We start from the raw sequence: 24,855 nt of genomic DNA on the forward strand, positions 1-24,855 counted from the left end.
TGATATGCACAGAGCACATTGAAGCTTTTACAACCGTAGCATTCATAAAAAATGTTAAGTTTTAGATGAGCTCAGTCCTAGACCAAAGATATAATTGCCAATAAACCATCAATAGCAAAAACAAATATTTGCATATTTTTGCCTTCTTTATCAAATATTCTTGGATTCAAAAAAACTTTTAAAATATATATTGTTTTTATAGTTATAATTTTTTGTTTTGAAATTATTTTTTATTTTATTATCATTATTTAATATATTTCTATACTTCTAATTGTTAAATAATTAATATTTTTATTTATATATATTTTATTTCAATGGAACTTCTATTAAAATTTGGAAATTTTATGGCATAAAAAAGCGTCAACACATCATATTCAGGTCATAACCAATTCAGCTTTAACAATTTTTAATCTCTTCACTTAATATACCTTCGGCATTCACACACTCATACATTTCAGACACACACATCCTCACACACATACAATTTAGTACACAGATTGCCTTTAGCTAAAATGAATGAGGAATGAAGAATGCAATTCTGTGATCAAACCAAAATCAAATTAAGTCAACTGCATAAATTGACTTTTTGGCCATACCAGAATAGAAGTGTGTCAAAATGCTATTATATGTACAATATATATATATTGTATATATAAATTTACTTATATGCACACAGCAATAGTCAAAGGTATTTGCACAACTAAGAATTTTCGCAGTGTCAACCATTTATCTTTAAAAATATTACAGACAAATTTGACAAAATTTTATTTATATTTTTTACCCATATTTGATAGTCATTTATTAAATATTTAATACAAATTTGTTAATTCTGAATATTGGTCTATTTCTGTAAAATCAGAAAAATTATGCATATTAAATATTTTGTTGTGCAATATATATATAAAAGTTAGAGCACTTAATAATTATTTATATATATTATAATATATTTTAATATTTTTTTGGTTAACTATTTTCTTATTTTTATTCTTTATATATACATATATAATTAAATTGAAAAAAGAAATAAATAATAAATAAATAAATTTTAAATCGTATAGATAGATTTATCGTCGAAAAATATGCATGAATATTTGTTTATTTGTTTTAGTATTTAATTTTTTTTTTTTTTTTTTGAGATGAAGTGAAATATCTATTGGAAATGACAGAGGCAGTGAATTACCAAAGTGATAGATATCCTATAGTAACTGATGTTTTTACATTTTATTAAATAATTTCTAAGATAGATATGTCGGCTTTATGATTTATCTAAGTTTTTCTACATGGAAATTAAAGTTGAATATCTATAATATATATATATATTAAATACGCCTTACAAACTGTGAACAAGGTAAAGTATCCTCTGGCAGGGAATTAGCATTTTAATTGAGCTCTTTTCAATCAACACTAAAAACGATAAAAAATTGCAGCTTTCATGTGTGTGTCAATTGGAATGTTTGAAATCGTTAATTAAATAGTGGACAGAATACTAAATTGCTGAATATCAAAAACAAAAATTTCGTGGAAAACTGTCAAAAAGGCAGTATTATTCCAAATAAATTGAATACAAATATCTATCGACAATGGCTAAAAATATTGCATACTTTTTGGCGGGCGGAAAAAACGAAATGTGCCAATAATCTAATCTAAAATACACACAAATCTTTAAAGCGTTAAATTATTATACAATATTAAAATGAAACAAGGCAGGCAGGCCTTAAATCCTCTTTGTATTAAGGAAGCAGTCGATTCATAGAGAAATATTTGTCATAAAATAACTATCTGAACTATTCAGATATATTTAAATAAAATATATTTTATTTAAAATGGGTACCGCAAATCTGGAGATGCCGGAGTTGATCTCCATGAGCGGTCGCACCAATCATTTAGCATTGCCCGACGTGAAGCGCATTACGGACATCCGCAAATTTATGAGCGAATCAAAGAATACAAGTATTGAGAAACTAACGGAATTTATTGCTGGACAAGAGCAGCAGTGCCTGGATATTACGAATCTGTTAAAGGAGCAGGTCAAATTGAAGATGGATGCTTTGCGGCAGGTGAAGGAGGATATGCTAGACCTTCAGCGTCAGCTAAAAGCCCCAGATGCCGCTCAACGCTTCACCAAAGGCCACAAGGTGCTGGTCAAGTTCTGCGATGAGACGGAGATGAACGAATACGAAGTGCCCGATGCCCTGGCACGCTACAGCCTAAAGATGAGTGGCCTCTATGGCGAAATCCTGGCACTCGATAGCGATGTCGACTATGTGGGCTATCTGGCGAGCATTGCTAAGGTGAACAAGGAGTATGTCGAGGATTGGTATAAGCGCGATAAAATCAACAAGGGAAAGTTGGCAATCGTTAAGCCGAAAGCACTGTGAAGTATATCACTTTATGTATACTTATATGCATATTTATTTATATATGTATACAAATATGTTATATGTTAATTTGAAACATTTTTCAACAGTTTCGATCAAATTCAATATTGTATTATATGAGGGCCGAACGGGTACCATATATACGTGTTGTACACTAAACTGGAAATGATAACAAATAAAGGATTATATGCGTCATTTAATTCACTTTTTGTGCTGTGACTATATCAATAATATTACGATTATTTCATAATGAAGAAGAGTGAGCAATCTAAAAGTCATCAAGATTTATGGGTTCAGGATATAGTCGGGACTAACGTTTGTTTCTTATTAATTTTCACATTTCTGCTATTCGTTTTTTATTAAATTTTATTATTGTTTATTTTTATTACTATTGTATTTTTTTATTTTTTTATTTTATATGATATACCAAAAGATTCGAATTTTACCAACTTCTAACATTTTCTCTTCTTATTTTTTATTTCTATTTCTACCTTTGAACATTTTAAAATCTTTATGAACAACTTTCATTAATACTATTATTATAGTTATTGTATATGTTTTAACGGAACTGAAAGTATATGGCTGCGAATTAGAAATGGGATAGTCTCGCCCTAATTGTAAGGAATTTCTATTATCTCTTAGATAAATAAAATAAAATACATTAAATGAGTAAAGGAACTTTTAAATACACTAATCTCTTAATTCATTATTTGATGCTTGACTTTTAATCTCTTTTCATTCAATAATGCATATTTTTATTGAAAAAACTACCATGGTAAAGATTCATTCTCGAATTTAATGTAACTTTCTCATTAAAGTTTTCGATTAGTTTCGACCAATATGCATCAATTTATCTTTATTACTCAAAAGTTGTTATCATAAGTTAATATTTCAATTCAATAGTTAATAAACTTTTACTAAAGTAAGTTTCCGATAGATATTTCATAGAAAGCTTCACAGCATTTTTCTTATTTCTCAACACTGCATTCTGTATTCAGCCGCCCAACGCGTTTGCTTGGCTTCTCGATTTGCATGCTCCATTCATGAATAATCCGTGTGACACTTGCGTTTTATGGCTTTGCATAGTTGGTTGTTTTTATTGTTGTTGTTGTTGTTATTATTCTTCTTGTTATTGTTGTGGTGGTGAATCAGAACTAACTGCAGTTAGAAGAGAGCAGCAACAGCCAAGAAGAAGTTGCCCAACAGGTGGCGTTGCCAGGCAATTTTTCATGCTGAATGTCGGTGCTGATAGCGCACTGTAATTATTATGCTGGACTCTCGCAGCGCATGCATAAGTAAACGAAAAGAGCCAGACACCAGGAGGAGTAGGAGGAGGAGGAGGGAAGAAAAGAGAGAAAGAGCGAGAGGTTTATGGATTGTAAATGGCTATGGAAATGGGTTTCAAGTAGTTGCTGCTGCTGTTGAAACGCATAAACGCCTCCAGGTATGCAAATGGATAAATACATTCAGATGCAAACTTAAACAACAAGAGGCAAAGGTAAATTCAAAGAGCCGAACATAAAATACCCTATATAGCGAGGTGATACTGTAAGAAAAAATGGTAATTTGTTATTTCTATATTTAATTTAATAACTAAACTATAAAACTATTCAACTGCAACAAAAAAGATTGATATATTTGATTTTTTCATAATATTATTTTATACCTTTATAAATTACTATACAAAATATCCCATCATATCAAATGGGAGTTTGTATTTGTTTTGATATTTTTCACAAAAAAAAAAAGAACTTATTATAATTGTGTTGCAAACATTGAAAGCGGAATAAAGCTCGCAATCAAAATGGTTTACCAAATGGCGGCCATGTTTGTGCACAACAGCAAAATGGCGTCCGACATCCGTTAAAGCGCCCAGCTACCTAATGCCAACTGCTGAGCGAGCTCCATCTCTGCGTTTCCCTCCCTCCCCCATCCCCCCCTCTCACTCTCTTCCTCAACAGCACTTCCGCAACACTTTCACTGTAGTTTCTCCTCCTACCACTTGTTGTTGTTGCTGGGTGTCTGCTACAATTCCGCTTGGCAAAAGTTTGTCCAGCTTTGTTGCTGCTGTTGTTGTTTTTGGGCTCAGCTTCCGTTGTCGCCAGGCTGCTCAACTGCAACTTCCTGTCCACTCACCAACACCAGCCAACTCTTCTCAGCCCTCATTGGTGCTGCCTGGCCAACTGGCTTATTTAGCTTTGGTTTAATTTGACAAAACAGCGTATTTAAGCGCTTTGTAATTTAGGTAGTTGTTGTTGTTGCTCCTGCTGCTGCTGCTGCAACTGCTGCTATGGCCGAAAGGTCAAAGGATACCGTGAATAATGCAGCAAACAACAGCAGCAACAACAACAATGTTGCACGGTTTCGCCGAGTGCCGCTTACAGTTGCTAATTGAGTTGCGATGCTGTGCAGGTTGTCTAATGTAGGTAATTAGTGTTGCAAGCTGCCAAAAATAAAAAAATAACGGCGAGAAAATTGAAGTTGGCCAAGACAACAGCTGCAGCGCCAGCAGATGCAACACCAAAAACAACAACAATAACAACAACAATAACATCAACAACAACTTGAACTGTCGCAGCAGCAGCTGCTGTCAATTTGCATAATCAGGTGCCTTGGCAGCGACAACTTTGTATCTTTTTGAAGGATTACGAGTATTTCGTACTTTTCGGACTACTGGATTAACGGTGAGACGAAGTAGTAGTGGAAGACAAGAAGGAAAACAGGATAACAATTTCATAGCGAAAAGTTAATGAGATTTGCATGCTGAAAATTTTGCATGTAATGTAACCAGAGGAAAAAAAATCTTTAAAATGCGTGAAATGTTAAGCAAGGAAAGCTCAGTGAAGCTAAAGCATCATTACAGCTCTGATCATGAAAATAATAGTGCGGCTGAGTATGAAATTTTTAAGAATTGTCTGTTTACCAAAAACCCGAAAATCTTAAGAAAACTTTAGAAGCTTCCCAAATGACTCTAGCACAGAAACTGAATCAGAAGTCTTTAGACTACCCATCCCACTTACCGGATAATTTCATTTGAATATTATCAGAAGACAATATAGAAATATGCCCTTATCGTGGCTAAAAAAAATAACGTGGTGATCATATCTAACTTTACACAATAATACTTCATAAGTTTCAACAACTTTAAAACTCATTTACAAGTGCAAGTTTTAAATAAAAACTCAAATTTAATGTTAAAATTTTCTTCACCTGCATTTCACTAACAGCAAGGAGCAGCTCTACTAAGTGTTGTATTTATTTGTCATCAATATCAATATCAAGTCTTATTTTACTCCCTATCATCAAATACACTAGACAATTCTCAACATGGTCAAAGTAAACAAGAAAATCTTTTAAAAATTCAGGTTTTAAACTTAACTCATCTTTATAAAAAATCCCTAATTCAGTTGCTATAAATGCAGAATTTTATAAGCGTTTGCAATTTGCAAATAAAATTTAATAATTTTATTTTTTTTTTTTTTAAGAATGAAGTAATCAAGCAATGATTTATTAATAAATGCACTATCAGTTTAAGCAACAGAAGAAGGTGAATTCTAGAATTCTAAAATGAATCCTCATTTACTGTATGATATCAGAGCAAAATGCTTTGATTGATAAAAAAAAAAAAAAAAAAACATGATAATAAAATAATATATAAAAATTTAATTTAAATTTAAGGTTTATGAACATCCAGCTATATCAACAACAATATGCAGCTCTGGTTATATATTTTTAAATGATATTTATATTTTTTTTATATTTTAATCTAATGATAAATTAAATATTTTATTATATTATCTAATTTTTGTTATAAAATATTTTTATAATATATTCAATTTTCTACACACTTAAATGTTTTATATTATATTATTAAAATATTTTATATTATAAAAATATTTAATGGCCTAAAATTTCATTAATAAAATTTCTTACATAAAAATGTATTCAAAATTTTACTGCAACTTTTTTTTATAATACTTGCAGCTTAAAGTTATTTTCATAGTTTTTGTCTTTGTTAGAGATGCCATGTCTTCATAATGTTCATAACTATTGCACAATTAAAATGTTTTATTCAAAGAATAATGAGAAATTCGTGTGGCGTATTCCTTTGGATGCTTTCAAACTGTTTTTCAGGCATGATAGCATTTAAAACTTGACCAAGTGATAGAGGTGTTAAAGTTTAGCCATGCAAAAAACCCCAACTAAAGCGCACTCACACACTTAGCCAACCGCACACACATGCACACCCGCAGAGACACATATGATGTTGTTGCTGTTGTTGTTGCTGCTGCTGTTGTTGTTGTTGTTGTTGTTATGGCAACAAACCAAATTTTATGGTTATCCAAAGAGAACGTGCAGTAATTGGCTGGCAGGAGGAGCAAGCGCAAAGGCAAATGCACGTGTGAGCAATGGGGCAAACAAAACGAGGCGAACACAACTTGCCACATGTGGCAAATTAAGTTAAAATTAAGCAATTAATTTAATTAGTGCACTGCGTACAGGGATGCACACACACACACACACACACACACACACACACACACACACACACACACACACACGTGCGCACACATCCACGCATGCAACAGTTGCAATTACAGCTACAGTTGCAGTTGCAGCTGTCGTGTTGCAATTGCAGCTGCCCCATCAGCCATTTCGCAATGGCGGAAATTACAAACACAAATTAATGTATACACGTATATAAGAACACCCACACACAAACACATATTTGTATACACGGAGAAAAAAATCATTTTATATAAAGATGAAAAATGATTTAACGATGCATCCCAAACGCAACTCTCGCTGGGATAGGTGCGGGAGCGACATATCCTGCTGTTGCCTGTGTAAGAAAAACTGCTGTGCATTGCATTCACCGTTACAAAATGCAATTGACTCCTCAATTAAGTAAATAAATGCCACTGCCAGTGCAATTCATCAATTTCAATTAAAGAACATTTTTCTTACAAAAAACCAGCTACATTTTACTAAAACCAAAAGCAATCAAAAGAAAAAAAAAAAAAGAAAAGGAAATGGGAAAAACAAAAACGAAATGGAAAGTGTAAATTAAAATACGCGCTGACGGCGAACATTGAAAGTGTTTTAAATTCTGCTGTAAATATTATCAGATTTATTTGCTTAAATTAACAGTTCAAACTAAAAGGAAATGTGAAACGTCTGTGTCATTAAATAAATGCCTTTAATTTTTGAACCTTTAAAGAGTTGAGCTTTAATTTTTTATGGTAAACGTAGAAAGCATATTTATAAAATATTTCTTTTATTTATTATTATTATATTATTGTATTTAATATACAGCAAAGCTGTGAAGGCAATTGACTTAATTTACGATACGTATATTATATAAAAGCTAAAATATGTTTTTTTTTTTTGTTTATATTAAATATCATCCTTAAACAGTAGTTAATTAATACTTAAATTTATTAAATACATTCAACACAATTTTATGTTATCATTAATTAATATTTAAAATAGTTTAATTTAACAGTATATGAATATGAACATATTTAAGACAAAAGCTGTGAAAATTTTAAGATAAACTTAAAAACCAACCGACTATTCTAAACACATCTAAAATCAATTTAGATCTGCCATATGGATAACTAAATTAAACTAAATTTATTTACATATATATATTATTCAACATATTTTTCTATATATTTCATCTTCTACTTAAATTTCACTTCCTTAAGTACATTTCCACTTTTCTGTTTTCAACTTCGCTTTTTGCTCTCCTACATACAAAGCTCGTAACAAAGAATTCCTCTATTCTATTCTTTAGGAGGTAAAGACCTCCTCAAATAGTCATTTATTCCACAGCATCTATAACATTTTAAATTCTAAGCCATTCTCTATTTGCATACACCCACTTTGTAGCCAATAAGTTCTCACGCCAATCAGAGCTCATAGCTCGTCGATCAAGTGTCGAGAACTATTTGTGCGTGCTGTTAGCTGTTTGCGCTTATGATTAGATGCAGTTGAGCATTTAGTTGGTGTTGCTTGATGGTTCATTTCATGCTGACCACTCAACTCAAATTACATGGGTACACATTGCATGCGGTTAGCCCCCGCTCAGCCGCCCCCTCTCAACCACCTAGCTGGCCCTCACAACCGCTCGAGAGCCTCGAGAACCTTTAAGATGGTATTCGAGTGTTTGCATTTGCATAGTGCATGTAAATATTGATGTTAACTGTTGTTGAACAAAAAAAGGATAGTTCTGATAATAGCAAGCCCTTCCTTATGAGTGTCGAGTTCGCAGAGAGTTTTTAAAATTAAATATAAATATTTTCAGAAGGAACCAAGCGTTTAATGTTTGGGATAGAGCAATAAACTGTAGTTGAAATTATTTTAAAGTTTGATAGAAAAATAAGGAATACTTTTATATATCAGAAAAAAAGGAGGAAAGATGTTGGCAACCCAATATTTAGGCAATTTTTACTTATAAACATACAGTCGAATCCCGTTATTTCGAAATTCAAGGGACTCTTAAAATATTTCGAATTGTTGAGTGTTTAACCATATGTCTTAGCAATGATTTTTAGTTCGAATTACTGAGTGATAATTTTGAATTAATGAGAGGTTCGAAATAACGCAGGGTCGAAATAACAAGAGTCGACTGTATATATTTTAGAAATATTGTTGACATTAAAGAACATTGCCTCATTGCATGATAGTTTTCATTATAAATTAGAAGATAGAAATAAATTTACTCTTAATTAATAGCTTCATCATCTTCATTTATTTTGTTTACCCAACTTCCAAACCTTAAACGTTTACTTAAGAGATCAAAAATACTTTTCTTTGCCAAATTAGACTCGATAAAAAGTTTCTTCTTGTAGCAGTAAGACATGTGCAGAACTCGTTTAAGCTTATCAGCAGCTGACACTTTTGGTCGCGCCTCTTGCAGCACATAACACATATTCTTACACCTCGGCAGCTAAGTAGGTGCCATCGAGAACCTTTAAGTAGAGCCCTCCGAGTGGCTGGTCAGCTCAGTTGCTCGCGCATCGTTCAAGCCAGCAGTTCTGAAAAAATCGTGTTGAGTGGAAGACAGACTGAAAGACTAACTGCAACAGCTACTGCCCAAGAACTGGTTTCTCGCATCACTCAATCTCCTGCAGAATGCTGAAGCTGTCGTCGTTGATGTTGTTAACGTTTGGCGTGCTGCACGTTCAAATGCAGCCGCTGCAGCAAGCAGCCGAGGAGAATGAATCGTCTCACGCGCTCTACGATCAGCGCCAGACGGGCAAATACAATATACACGTGAGCATCAAGGATGTGGCCATCATAGAGGTGGATCAAAATGAGCTGGCCGATGTAAGTATTTGTGCTGGAATGTGGCTGCGACAAGTTGAACGATGATTGTTGGCTAAAAATAACTTGTTATACTTGTGCATGATGTGAGAGGAGTATATTAGTTTAATGGAAGACAGTACACCTGGTAATTAGATTTGGACTATATAGAGAGATAGGGGTCTGGAAAATGGGGAATGAAATCATTGCTGTATGATATCATGAACTGATGTTACTGTGTTAAGGAATATAGTTAAAAAAGCTCCATGGTTTGAAATTATAATTGCAAATATTCTAACTTCTATAATTTTGGAGCTCGAACTGGGCTACTCTTGTCTTACCTCTTACATAACGTCAATGGGGCAAATCTGAAAATATATGTACTCTATACTCTATAAATACATATATAAAATATGTCAACCATGGATTCACAATATATAATTTGAATGTCTAACTGAAAAACTTGGTGACTTCTGATCTTAAAGACTTTAGATCGAGGATCAAATCATTCTTTCACGTAGATCTCTGTCAGGTAGATTTCCATCTCTAATAGGATAAGCTTTAGCATATGGTTGCTCTTAAGGGATATCTAAGCTGAAAAGTTTAGATTTCAGATTTCTGAAAGTCTTACTTTATTTTATTAGTAAATTAAAATATATATATAATAGCGAATATCTTATAGGATCTTCTCTGCAGGGCAAATTTACTTTGAATTTAACTATATTTCAACCTTGAACGAGTATTTTGCAGTTGATTATGCCCAATGGCAACTCTTATATTTGCCTTTTTCTTCATATTATTAGGAATCGTATAATGAGGAGTACGATGATTATTACTATGATGATAATGCGCTGACCATTAAGCCCATCAAGTTTACCACTGAAGCCAGCACAACACCATCAGCAGCAGCAGCAGCGGCAGCTGCAACAACAACAACAACAGCAGCAACACCAACAGCATCATCAGCAGCAACATCAAGCACACCTACAGCAACTCAACCAACAACTGTCGCTCCAACGGCAGCTGCTGCTGTTGCTGCTGCATCGATACCAACGCCCAGCAGCAATATGAGCACATACAGCGCTCAGCTCTTGGCAGACATTGCAGCGACGCAGCGGTTGCGGCCCAAGGCGAGCAATTTAATTATCATGGAGACGCCCATAGGCGGACCATCGACGCTGTTGCCCAAATGGCTGCATGCGCGCTCCAAAGACGAGCCCCTAACGACAACAACATCGAGAACACCGATTGCTGCAGCTGCAACTGCTTCGCCCTATCCCTCCCATATAGAGTATACGCCCGGAAAGGGTCACGATTCGCCCATATTCAAGGTCAAAGTGCAACGTGCCGCACCAGCTGAGACGCCCACCCGCTGTCGTGCCCATCAGTTCCGCGATGCGCAGGGCAAGTGCCGCAGCAAACGCAACTCCGGTTCCATCTTGTAAGCGAATCAATAAACAAAGAATCTTCAAATTTATAATCAGCTTATCAAATGTGTCTTTCTCTTTCTCTTTCTTACAATGCCACCTCTTGCTTGCTCTCTCCCTCTCCCTCTCTCTATCTCTCTCCACCTTCGCTTCTTAGAAGAAAGCTGTTCAGCATGCTGGTGTCGCTGCCCTTTGCTGGCAATCGTCATGCTCATGGACATGGTCTACAGATCTCACCTTAAGCTCTGCCTCCACATGATTGCGCAGTTTTTTGTTAGTCTTAAGCACTCTAATTTGGTATTATAATAATAAATATCGCGAGTTGATCATGATGTGTATCAATTATCAAATTTATATGCGCTTGGTTGACAATTTAAGCATGAAGGAGATTCACTGACTCTTTGAATATTCCCTTAATTGATATGCTAATTGAAATGCAATGGGAGGAATGTGAATGCCGACGATGCTCTTAAAGTGGCTTAGTGAAGCCACTTCATACAATATCAAGATGCAGAGACTTTTTGTATTCACAGAGAAAGGTCGTTAACAAAATAATTCACTAAATTCACATATTTAATTATACAGAATAACTTTATGTAATGTAAGTATTAGGTACTTACATTCTGCAAAGATTTTGCTCTGCATATATGATACATAAAACTTATATCTATTTCAATTGGAATATATATTTTATTTCATTTATTTTTATTTTTTGTTTTTTGTTTGTTTTTATTTTTTTTTTTTTAATTTTCTTTACTTATATGATTGTTTTTAAAAGTTTGTATTTGCCTAGAAAAAAATCATACAAATAACTCTTTAATGTCTTTTACTACCACTCTGAGAAAACATTCCGAGATCAACCCATCGTGCCGGCTCTTCAACGAGTTCGTTTGCGATCGGATAGAAACTTTTTTTTCGCTCTGAATTTCCCCAACCTTTTGGTTGATTTACATGAAGCCAAAACTTTTGGTTTTGGTTGTTATGCGTGACTTGTGTTCCGTGTACGTGTACGTGCATATGAAGACCGTTTACATTGAGTCTTCCAGCTATTTTCATATTTACTGAGTCTCTCTTAAGAGGTTTCAAAGAAATTAATTAAATTAAAAAAAAAAAAAAATAATAAATAAATGAATAAACAAATAAATAAAAAGCAAAATTTTCAGACTGACTATAATTTATAAATTTGTTTTTAGATATATGAATGGCAAGAAATACTTGTAAAATTTGTATTAACAAATATATTTCAATTGCATATGGAATAACGATAATCTTTATCCAAGAAACTTAGTGACATATGCATGACAGAAATAATTTGAATTGCAACGAATTTATTATTAAAGCAAATTATAAATTTATGAACAATGAAGTTTAAATTGATTCTTAACTTATACACAAATTGCTTTGACAAACTTAACATATTCTGAATTATATTCAAAAGCTGTTTTTGTGTAAGAACGTCAAGATTGCTCCGCATTAATAGTTCAGATTAAGCACTGCAAGGACACGTGCACTAATATAAATATTTGTTATTATGCGTGCATAATTTGAGTACCAAATTAGGCATACAAAATGCGGGCCAGGCAATCAAATTGGTGCAATGAGAATATAGTTATATATACACATAGTATTTATATATGTATATTCTGAACTAAAAGTTCTCTGCTTTCTGTTCAATGCACATTTACCTCTGTATTTAATTCGATACCAAATAATTGACTGCTACAGTAATTAAACATGAATCGAATAAATTATAAATGATTTGAAAGGTTCAATTGTGTGGCTAACTAAATTGTGCTGTGGCTATGGTACTAATAGAGAAAAGTGTTCAGATGCTGGCCAAGTGCAATTTAAATATTAAACTTCGATGGAATATGGAAGAAATATTAGTCAAATAATCAATTGCGATTAATTGCAATGTATTGTTTTCTATTCATATTTAGTAAGTAATTTCAAATAAAATAAAACGATTAAATAAGCCAACATGAAATATATTGAATTATTTTTAAAATAAGAAAATACGAAATGAAAATGACTCAATTTGTCTGTCCGCTTTTAGCTTAAATAAAATATAATCCTAACAAGTTAGCAAACCAAGTAGATCGATAAATAATATGGTTAATCCGCAAATTTCCCCAATTTTAAGAAAATTTATTATTTTTTGATGATGATATTCTATTTCAAAGACATAGCTCTTTGAATTAAGCTAATGTAAAACTTAAAGTCTCCAACTCTTTTATATGCCAAAATCAACACATTGATATAAGAAGAGTTACCTGACTGAATACTAAGCAAATAATTAAATATATACATATATGACATATTTATTTTAGAAATTCTGAGTCTAATTGAAGTACTAATTAAAAAGAAAATCATTTGCAGTTGCCTTTGACATAATTCAATTAGCTGTGTTTCAATTACAGTTCGCCTGGACACGTCAAAACTTATTCGGGTCATGTGAAAATTGAATTTTCTCATTACAAATAATTTGAGCATAATTAAATTACACCAAAATTTCATTTTCATCTTTAATATAGCAAAAGGAAATATTGCGCTCAACCAATATATGCGTCGAATTGTAATATATGCAAGAGACGAGCCTATTGCAAGTCCATTACCGGCCACCTGGCCATCTGGCCACCTGGCCATCTGCCTGGCCGAAAGGAAATCATTTGCATGATGAAGAATATTCAGATGTGAAGGGTGGCGGCGCATTTGTGGGCGTGGTGCACAAATTGGCTGATACATAAGGGCCAGCTCATTTGCATGCAGAGGCGAACTGCAACGCTGAATACCGAATTAGAGAATTGGAGAATTACAGAATGCAGAATCAGCAAACGAAAGAAAATGCACTAAAAATTAGATTAGTTGCAAATGAAATTGCGTTCAAAGAGGAACATTTTCATACTGCGAACACTTTTGGCCAAGGAAAACTTTTGCGGGTGAGCAAGAGACGTCGCATTCGTAATTAGTTTTAGCCGCAAACATTTCAAGGCTTAATGCATCGCTGGGAAAAACTTGGAAATTATTTTTTTCCCTCTCTCTCACTCTCTCTCTCCCTCATCCACTCGCTCGCCTTTTTCTGTTTGGACGTTGCGAAGCTCAGCAGAAAGAGTGGACAAGGCGGCTGGTTGGGTGGGTTGGGTCCAGCCGGGGCTCGCATATGAAGTGTATAAATTGCACTTCATCATGAATTTATTATCAGCGCAGCTGCAGCTGCCATCGTTGCAGCTGGCTCAGCACAAGACGTGCAAAAGCTTACATTTCCCTTGGCAGGAGCAGCAGTACACAAACACCCACCCACACACACACACACCAGTATAGGCACACACAGGTGCTAACAATAACAACAACAGCATCCAGAAGAAGAGCTGACCGTTATTCAGTTTTTGGTCGCGCAACCAACTTGAAATTGTGTTAACTCAGCGAAAAAATATTAATTCTAATTTCTAAAGCCCGGAGCTCAAGGACTTTGGCTAAATGGTAGCTATTTCTAGCCACTTTTAGCCACTTTCTGTCATTTAGCCATTTTGGCTGCACCTTTAATTGTTCGCAAAGCGTTTGAGCAATGCCCAAAGATCTCGCTTGACAGTTGCCTACGGTAAGAGCCCTTTTTTTGCATTCTCTGCTCACATTTTGCTCTTCACTTTTCCGCTTCTTCCGTCGTCCTTTTTTTTTCCTGCCGTACGCGCCATTTGCTGCTCATCAATTAGTTGCAGAGAAAAAAAGAAGGGGAGCGTTGAGTAGCTTTTAGTGTTGAAAAAGGCTTTGGGTGCTACGCCTTTTATTGCCTACTTTCAGGCATTTAGTACTTGGGGAACAAATAATTGCTCGCTGAGATTTTAGGCCTTTCACTAAGCCCGGCTTGACTAAGAGCTGAATGCACAGTGAAGATGAAGGAGGCACAGTGACTGCCACATTTTGCAGGTGACAGTTGGCATTCAATGAAGCTAAGCGATGACATTAATCATCGTTGCAAAGACTTGAACTGAAGGGACACTGAAAATGAACTTCCAACTCCAATTCCAATAGGCCGGAGGCATAAAAACACACATATTCGTTTAACTAAAATCATTTACTTAATTAATTAAAAAATTCTGAGTGAATTTAGCTAGAAAAATATAAAAATATATCTCTATATATGTATATTAACCAATTTATTTTATTTTATTTTTATTTTATTTTATTAAAAATTGCCTTTTAAAATTATTTTTTTTTTTAAGAAAACCTTTTTTATAATAGCAGAAAAAATATTTTGGGTTGATTAATAATTTCAAAATATATCATTATATAAAAAAATAAATATATATACTTTACATTTTTAAATTAAAATAAATAAATAAGATAAAAACTTGTTAAAAAAATAAAATTGTTTTTTTATAATGATTAATATTTTCAAAATATTTCATCATTTGAAAAATAACAATTTGAAACTAAACTAAACTAACTCAAAATTTCACTAATTTTTAGGTATATTATCAGTAAGATGCACAAATAATAAATACTGCGCTAGGAGCCTAATCGCTCATACTTTCGGTCAAATATTTCTGAACATTTTATTTATTTATTTACTTTAGGTTAATGCGCTTGAACCCCATGAATTCTGACGACGAAGGCTTCAAATAAAAATCAACGTTATGTAAAATTTAACGCGGCTGCCGTGCGCTGCGTTTTAATCTCTGCGCACATTTTGCATATTAATCACTTAATTAGGTGAACATTATTAAAATAAACAAGTGTCGGAGATTGTGTGTGTGAGTATGTGTGTGTGTGTAATGCAGAGAGTGTGTTTATATGATGTGTATGGGTATATCTGTGTGTGTGAGTATGTTTACTCGCATTTATCAGGCAGGCAGAAGGATTCAGATACAGCTGCCCTCGTATATGGCTTCATTTTATGTGACGCAGGTGCTTAAAATGTTATGTATGCGTGTGTGTGGTCGTGTATGTGTGTGTGTGCGTACCTATGTACTTATGTGTATGCGTGCGTATATTGCATTAATTATGCGGTACTCTTAAAGCCAACTATGCACACATATAGCAACGCATTTCAAAGGCAATTCACGGCATGTTTTAAAAAAGTTGCCGCATGCCGCAAATACCAGCGATTAGATGCGTTACATAAACTTCAAAAGGAAATGTGAGGTAGCAAAAGCAAAGAAAGCGGCTGGCAGATACTCTGTACAAAGAAGCACACATGAGAATTTATGGTGTTATTTAGATATCATTTATATGGTTTTTAAAAATTATTTTCTAGTAATGGAAGACAGAAGAAGAAAAAGTTTTCTTTTTTTTTTTTCTTAAAAAATATATAATAGTAAAAAGCCTAATTCTTTGGAGTATTGATACTATATTATTAATAAATATTAATAAAATTAATAATATTAATAAAATGTGAATTAAAGAAAATGGGAATGTTTTGTTTTAATAAGTTAATAAAATAGGTTAATATATTTTATTGATTTTTTTTTTCTTTTTTTTTTTAAATATCACATATAGCAGTTTTATCTCACATTACCAAAATACCCTGTAAATAAACACTGCAGCTACATATATGTTTAAACACGTCTAGCAGCGTGTCCTTATCAAAGAGCACATAAATATTATTTATTATTTTTTATGGGCTACGATTCAACCTCCTCACTCAAGCCACCCGCACTCAAGTCTCCCCTCACTCAGGCCTTAGGCCTTGTAGAAATATCCAAGTGTTGCAAATATTTTCCAAGACCCTGACGCTGCTTCGCCCAGCCCCAGCTCCTCTCAGAGCCAACAGGCATTCCGCTTGGAATGTGTTCATTGTGCTTTAATGAAATGTGCGTGGAGTGGCGTGCGGGGCGTGGCATAAGGTGTCGCTGTCACCTTAAAAAACTGCGCGCACAAAAGTATGCTACACTTTGTAGCTCAACCAAAAATAAACACAATTTATGTCGCTTTACCTTCGCTTATTTCTGTCTTTTTTTCGTTTTGGCACCTTTATCGTGACAAAACATTTGCGCAATGTAAACTTTTTTTTAAAGTTGCCAAGTTCCTGGATATATTAGAGGTAATAATTTAAAATTGTTGCCAGCTAAACTCGAGTGACATTTGCTATTAATACTATTGGAAAGTTTTTAAATGAGCTGCCAAGCGTGTGGCACATGCAACATTGTGTAGTTCATATAGAAATATTGTGAAAGCCAAACAAACATCCATCAAAATGCTTCGGGCAGATCAATCATATGGGCGGCGGGGAGGCCAACATAAGCGAGCAATTGCGGTCCACTGAATCTGTCGGTTACATTGCATATAATATAAACTTCAGTGTCAATGATGTGAATATGATATATTTGAGTTACTGCTGCAAGCCAAGATTAGTAGTCATTGATATTGATATTATAAGTGATTTACATAGGCAGCGAGCCAAGAGCTATTATAAGATATGTCCTTTAAATGTAATGTTCCATTCAGCATATTGTTCAAATAACTGTATACCTTGAGTTCAAAATTACAAACTATAATTGGAGTTTTCATATCGAATGCCTGATAAAATTGTATATTAAATTGTATCTACACTACTTGGCATAGGTTATTTATATTACTTTACTGTACGTGAGGAAACATTTGCTTAGAGTGAAGAAATCATTCAGATCATAATTTAGTTCACAAAATAAGTGAAACAATTTTTTTTTACGATGATAAAATAATACCATGAATCACTCTATGAAGACACTGATATGTGAGGATATTTTAAAAGTTAAATATTGTATTTCTAATGCAGATCCACTCATAAAATTAAGTCAGTAAGGGCAGAAACTAAAATATTTATATGCTATGTATGTACATACTTTCTGCGATGACTGTATTGTATTGACTGCATTGTATATATACCTATATATATTTGTGGCCACAAGTATGCCGAAGCCAATCAAAGCTAAACATAAAGTATTTAATAAATGTCAGGTTATTATGAGGATGCAAGGGAAAAATACAGCTCACATTTTCAACTCAGAAATAACTGATTAGAGTTGTTTTGTGCTTAACTTACCAAACACATCTCTGGAGTATCTGAGCACATTATCATCATTCAAGTAAAATTTAGCACAATTGAATATACAAATTTACGAAGCTGCTAACTTTGATGAATACATTGAAAAAATACTTATTAATTTGTTTTTTTTATTTTTTCCTATTTAGGTTATCAGAAAATATCTTTTAATTACTAATTGTTAATATGGAATCGGCGAAAACAGTTTATATTATAAAATAGTTAAATCGTCAAACTAATTTTCAGCAAAATCTGAATTCAAACGTTTACACATGTATATTAACATACTATTTACATATACATTTATACTGTACACATTTAAACATTTATATTTACATACATATATATATATTTTTAATTTCTAATAATGTTTATTGAAGCAAACTAATCTTTAAATTTATGAACACTTCAAGCTAGTGCTCAAAAATATTTCGTTTGTTTTTTTTTTTCAACTTTTTTTTTTTTTACATTACTTGCTACTACATAAAATATTTAACTTCAAGCTGAAATCCCACACACATTATCCACATGATTTTCTGTTGTCTCAAGACTTTGATCGGTGACAGTTTTCAGAAATTTCACAACATTGCAAATTGCATGAGCTCAAACACACACACAAACAGCGACTCAGATATGAATCGCATATGGAATGGGCATATCTCTAATGCACAAACTGTCAGCAGGCCAAGCGAAAGGTGAAAGGACATGGCCAGGATACAGGCATAGGCAGTGGCAACTTGGCTGGCTGTTTGTTGCTTTCTCATCATTTGCAGCTGTCACATTAAAAATGCATAAATGTTACCTAAATGCAATTCAAGAAATGCAACTGGCAAAAATAGAGTGAAATTCCCCTCGAGCTCAAGTTCCAATCAAAGTGGGCGTGGCAGTTAAGTTCATGCAATTTGTAGCCTTTGCATATGCCTGACGTTTTCCCTATTTTTTTTTGCATGTTGTGGGCGTGACCATGCCCACCAATCTACCAGAGTGCAGAGAACGAGCAAGCGAGAGAGAGACAGAGGAACAGGCAGGCTGAGCCTTGGGGCTGGGCCATGTCTTTACCTTGTCTAAAGCTGCCTACGTGGCAGTTGCCACAACTGGGACTAGAGGCATGCCACGTGCACCACACCCACACCCGCTACCGACTGCCCCTCCCCCCTCCCTTGCCTAAGTCACCTGTCTTTGCTTTTGCCTCTGCTGTTGATTGTCGTGCTGTTGATCTGTGTTTTCACTTAGATATTGGCCCGCAGGGCAGTCTAGTGTGTTAGGGCGGCTGAGTTAGGGGGCGTGGTCGATAGATGTACGTGTGGTCGCATCGATACAGGAAGTTTGTTTGCGGCCAAGTCGGTAGCCAGATAAGAACGTATGCTATACGAATTGGACTGGCAACAAAATTGAACAAACGCCAGACTGGAGGACAGACAGAAGGCCAGCCATTCAGACATCCAGCAGCCCAGACTGCAATTGCTTTAAATTGAATTTTCTATTTACCTTTTGCTTTGATATGCAACGCTCATTCGTGCCTAACTTTCATGTTTATCTCGCTGTCTATCGTTGATATGTAATATGATGTTCGAAAGTGAATAAGAGATGTGTTTTAGTTACAGAAATTTCATGCCTTTAGGCTAGCGAGAGAGAAGCAAAATAAGTTAGCTTCGTGCTGTAACTCAGAGAGGTTAAAACTTTTACGAATGTGGTAAACAAAAAAATAAACAACTGAATCGAAAACTTCAGAGTGCCACAGTGAGAGAGATAGATAGAGGGAGACAGATAGAAGAAGTCGGGGAGGCTCAGATGCTCTTAACACATTCAAGAATGTAACACACAGCACTTGGAATTGATAATTGGAAAATTTCGAAATTATTAGAGAGAAAGTGATTAACCATGTGAGAGAAAGAGTCCATGTTTTATTCATACATAAATTTTGTATTACATCTAGAGGATAAATACTCCATTGAGTATGGAAGGTTATATTTAAGGTTAAGCACGATCACTTTAGAGGATATACACGCTTGATCAGCAATAATGTCCGTCATAATAAATAAATGGGATAGATTACCGGAAAGCTAAGAATCCACACTATTAGAACTAGAACATTATTTAAGGGTCATTTTAGCTACGATATTTATATAGACTTTCGAAATGCACTGCTCGACTTTTAATGGGCCACTCATAACAGCGCTCAATTGGTAATGGCTATCGCCAAATTCACAATTGACTGCCAAATGCATAATCAATGCAATTTTGTATGATTTGCAGTGAAAGCTTGCAGTAGCAATACCAACGGCACTACCAGCAACAGCAGCTCGCATTGAATGCAAACGAGTGCCACGAGTGGCCGCCTGTAAGTATGCAATGCTTTTTGTGGCAGTTGCCAGTTGCCCATTGCTGCCCGTTGGCCAATTGCAACTTGGTGTTTATTAGCATGATTAGCTGCCCTGCAATGCCAAACTCACACACACAAACACACACACGCACACACGAGCAAATTGCAGACGCATTGCATTTGGGTCACTCAAACCGAGTAAAAGGGCCGGCAAGGGGCGTGGCGTTAGCCGTTTGAGTGCATGAGGCAAATGGCAGAAGCATCTTGTAATTTGATTTCAACGACCTCGTCGTTCGACTGATTTCGCCGCTGCCACTGCTGCTGCTGTTTATTTGTTTGTGCTTACTCCATAAAGCATTGGATTACAAGATTGCACTGTACAACAAGAAGAATAATGCTATATATATATATATTTTAAAATGAATTTTAAGATTACCATGAAGGAATTATTTTAACTTGTTTACAAAAACTAGATTTATTTTAATTATTTATTATGAATAAAAAAATTTTTTTTTTTAAATTAGAAGTTTAAGCTTTAAAGAACTTTTTATTGTTATTACACATTATTATTAATTATTTATTTATTATTATTATATTTTTATTATATTTATTATTATTATTATAAAATAAATTATTTTATTTTGAATTGTTATTTAAATATTAAAATTAAAAATTAATAAATATTTTTAATTTTATTATTATTACTATGATGACTATTTAAAAATATTGTTAATAATCAATTTTATTATTTATCAGCAGTGGCACCTGAAGCTTTCCACATTACCTCGGAACTGAATCTCCATTTTTCAACTCCCTAAATAAAAGAATTCTTGAATATATAAATGATATGAAATACTCTTGAAGATGCCTTCTTACTTCAAATTTTGTTCATAGAGAGTCTACATACATAAACAAACTCCATATTCGCTCACATATGACTTTGCTCATTAAAACATTTGGCTACTCTCATTAGAGACCAAACTTAGTTTGAGGTTGTCAATTTAATCACCATTTAAATATTCAATTTAATTAAATGGTATATAGATAATTTTTATAAATTCTATATATGTATATATATCTTATTATATACTTGCTGCATAGTGTAATTATAAATTTAGATGGCTGCCAAAAATGCGTTGCGCTATTTGATGGAAAAGTCGATAAGCTTAAAGCGCATGTTTAATTAGTTTCCTATGCACTTCATACACACACACACATAAACATTCACAAGCACATACACACAAACTTAAACATACACAGACTTTCGCAGACTCCGAGAAGAGAGGTGGAAAGGAGCGTCGCAGTTGGCTTATTTCGTTTCATTTCCGGTTAACCACATCCTGCGTAATAAGCGGCACTTCCTGCCCAAAATAGACTTAAACTGTTTTGTGAGCTTTGTCATTGTTTTTTGTTTTTATTGTGAGGCAAATTTTGCGTTTTAGCCACAAGGCAGAAGCGAACAACAACAACAACAACAACACCAAGAACAATGATGTCCTTGGTGCTGATGCTGCTTGTACTGCTTCTGCTGTTGGTGCTGGAAGGATGCCGCTTGGCACTTCCGCCCATCCAGTGTTGCTTTCGAAGTGAAGTTTTTGTGCTTTGCATGTGAATTGCACGTTTATGGCCACTTTTTCGTTGCCAGCATGTCCATGGCCATAGCCATAGCCATGTTGTTCTGGCCGAAATTGAAAAGCCACACAACCGAAGTCTTCTGCATTTTTATTTGCCCGCCCCATTGTTGTTGTAATTGCTTGTGTAGGACATGCCACTTGCTGGCACGAAGTTTTATGTGCAATACCCTCTAAAACTGATTTGAATATTTGAGTTCTATTTATTCCTATGGACTGTGGCAGTTCACTGTAAACGGAAGTGGAATGCTTGTCTAACACTTTACGGTGGGCTAAAATTAAAGTCTTTCTAATTTAATGAACAAATATGTGATTTATTATTATTGATTGCATTACAGAGTTCAAGATAATCTCTAATTCAAAGTCAAAGTGTAATAAAAAAAAAATAAAAAACAACATTGAACTTATTTTCTCTGTTTTTTTGCTCAGCTTAAAACAAATTATAAAAGATCTATTCGAACAAAAAAAGTAGCATTTAATGAAATATACAAATTATATATATAGAAAAAATATATATAAAATAAAAAGCTGGCGCTGGCAGATCTGTGATCTTAAAAGTATTTTCAAGTGGATTATAGAATAGAATAACTATGAGTGTTTGAAAATGGAGTATAAAAATAATATGGAAATATGGAATTTGAGAATATCTCAATAAGAGATATGAATACTACCCAATCGTATATAATAATCTTAAATAAAAAAATAAAAATAATAATATACGAAATTTTAAAATTAAAAATTGGAATATGAACAGATATTAATAAGTAAGAACAAGAGTAAAGAATCAGTTCTCCAAATAAAAAACTTAATATATAATCTACACATGAAGAATAACTATCGTAAATCGTAAACTAAATACAATAAATTTAACTTTGAATTAAATATCAAAATCTATACCTAACTCTTTGTGGTGCAAGTAAATTGCTTTCCACAATTTCCCGAGTAATTTTTCATCTAGAGACTACATCGTAGCAATATTGTGTTTGCGAGCTTTTCATTATATATAAATTATGACAAATGACAACAGTTTAATTTGCATTACACTAATTGTTGACATAATAAACAAACGTTCAGAGACGTTGCCTAAAATGTTCCCAGCCAAAATGTAACACAGCAAAACAGTTAAATAATGTCAAATTACAATTTAATTGCACTGTAAGTTCTGCGGCTATCTAAAGAGAGGCGGGCGGGCGGGTCAAATTAGGGTTTAGGTTGGGACTTGGGGTTTTGGGTTGGGTTTTAAGGACTAGTCGAAGCAGCTGCTTGAGCAGCTGCCAGGACTGTACTTGGAATAATAGAGCCACAAGCGAACCCAGTTACATATGTTGCACAATCATTTTATTTGCACAAATTAAGCAGCTTGCATCACGCTACTTGCGCACAGTGGTATCAAGTGCTTATGTGTGGACTTACCTCTCTAAATTTTAGCTGACTTTGAGAGCACTCTCACTCTATCTCTCTCCCTCTATTGTAATCCACGCTCAAATTAAAAGCTCTCTTTTGTAATCCACAAACACAATCCACACTTAGGTAATTCAAACAGCTGACATATGTGGAACCAATACACATAGCTGCTAACATTTAGTTAATATAACAAAGGCTTTGCATTACAAATTATGTAAAACTAATTTCGGCCACATTAAATTTATTCTTTTTTATACACTCAAAAGGTAATTTGTTAACCACTCGCAAACACTACTGAAGACAGACGTACTCTAACTAAAGCACGATAATTATCTGTCTCCTTTGCTCGACTTTCATGCTAAAACAATGACAGCTGATTTAAGCAGCGAAATCGAAAGCAAAATTACTCATAATTGCAAAGCAGAAAATATATGAATATACTTTCTCGCTCACACTTTAGCTGCAGGCTACAGCTGTGGATCGAGCGCAAACACTTTTGCCTGTGTGAAATAAAACTATGCATAAAATTGCAGGCACGAATTTGATCAATATTATTTTAAACGCATATTTATTTGCATGATCGTTGATGGATTAATAGCTTTATTGATTTTTAAAAGCATGAGAAACACTGTTAAATGTACAAAAATAAAACAAACAAACGAACAAGCGCGGAAATCACCTAGCAAAGGCGACGGACACACACAGACTAAAGAATTGCCTTTAGTCTCTCACTGCCTTATGAGAGAGACGCGTAATTATAAGTGCAAATTTGAGCTGCTTCTCTTTCAGAACAAATACAATGCTAACGAAAGTCTACGATAATATAACGGGATCAATGGACAAATGTTTGTAGTAAGCATAAGAATTTGCCAGCTCGCTCACACTTTAAGGGGCTGCTCAGTGTAAATAGCTGCAGGCTGATGAAGAGCATGCGATCTTAAGTGCTATAGTGAGCATATGAATTTACTCTCCCGCTCTTAAAATAGTCGCTTTGCGCAAGTAACGAATGCATGAGATGAAAGAGTAACTAATGTATAACAGGATCAAAGGCTTGGCTGTAACATGCAGTAATCTTTGCTTTTTCATTCGCTCACACGATGGTCGCTGTGAGTGCAACCAACATATACATAGGAAACAATAGCATCAGCGACCAGAGCGTAAACAAATTAATTATCTGTCACGCTCAAACGCCATCCACACTGGCCGCACTCAGGCAGCTCGCTGATCCGTGCTTAATTATCGTTACCGCGCTTTTAATGAGTTTTCCAATATAATAAATCATGAGAGTCAACTACTCAATACTCTTTAAATAATTGTGCAGGTTAACATTTGAGCACTGTGCGGCTACTGTGCGTGGGTG

At 34.2% G+C, this 24,855-nt stretch overlaps 3 protein-coding genes across 4 annotated transcripts in view; 2 read left to right on the top strand and 1 right to left on the bottom strand.

The window, feature by feature from the left end:
• sm (heterogeneous nuclear ribonucleoprotein L) overlaps window positions 1-24,198 on the bottom strand; it is a 215,972-nt gene extending 191,774 nt beyond the window's left edge. The window contains exon 1 of the mRNA XM_089470386.1: window positions 23,505-24,198. The gene's annotated coding sequence lies outside the window, so the exon portion shown is untranslated. The remainder of the gene's footprint in view (window positions 1-23,504) is intronic.
• On the top strand, window positions 1,715-2,578 carry LOC108615133 (uncharacterized). Its single transcript, XM_089469953.1, has 2 exons — window positions 1,715-2,379; window positions 2,468-2,578. Exon 1 carries the CDS (start codon window positions 1,824-1,826, stop codon window positions 2,376-2,378), a length of 555 nt encoding a protein of 184 aa, XP_089326079.1. The 5' UTR covers window positions 1,715-1,823; the 3' UTR covers window position 2,379; window positions 2,468-2,578.
• On the top strand, window positions 9,050-11,443 carry LOC108617614 (uncharacterized). Of its 2 annotated transcripts, none has more exons than XM_018013453.2 (3): window positions 9,050-9,713; window positions 10,493-11,130; window positions 11,277-11,443. In XM_018013453.2, the coding sequence occupies exons 1-3, from the start codon at window positions 9,519-9,521 to the stop codon at window positions 11,356-11,358; spliced, it is 915 nt and encodes a 304-aa protein (XP_017868942.1). In that variant the 5' UTR covers window positions 9,050-9,518; the 3' UTR covers window positions 11,359-11,443. The 2 variants fall into 2 exon arrangements, with proteins under 2 accessions (XP_017868942.1, XP_017868941.1); XM_018013452.2 differs by having other exon boundaries at window positions 9,055-9,713; window positions 11,274-11,443.
• Window positions 24,199-24,855: the final 657 nt, after the last annotated feature.

The sequence above is a fragment of the Drosophila arizonae genome, chromosome 5 (assembly GCF_054131065.1).
Source record: "Drosophila arizonae isolate 15081-1271.41 chromosome 5, UAZ_ARI_1.0, whole genome shotgun sequence".
NCBI lineage: Eukaryota > Metazoa > Arthropoda > Insecta > Diptera > Drosophilidae > Drosophila > Drosophila arizonae.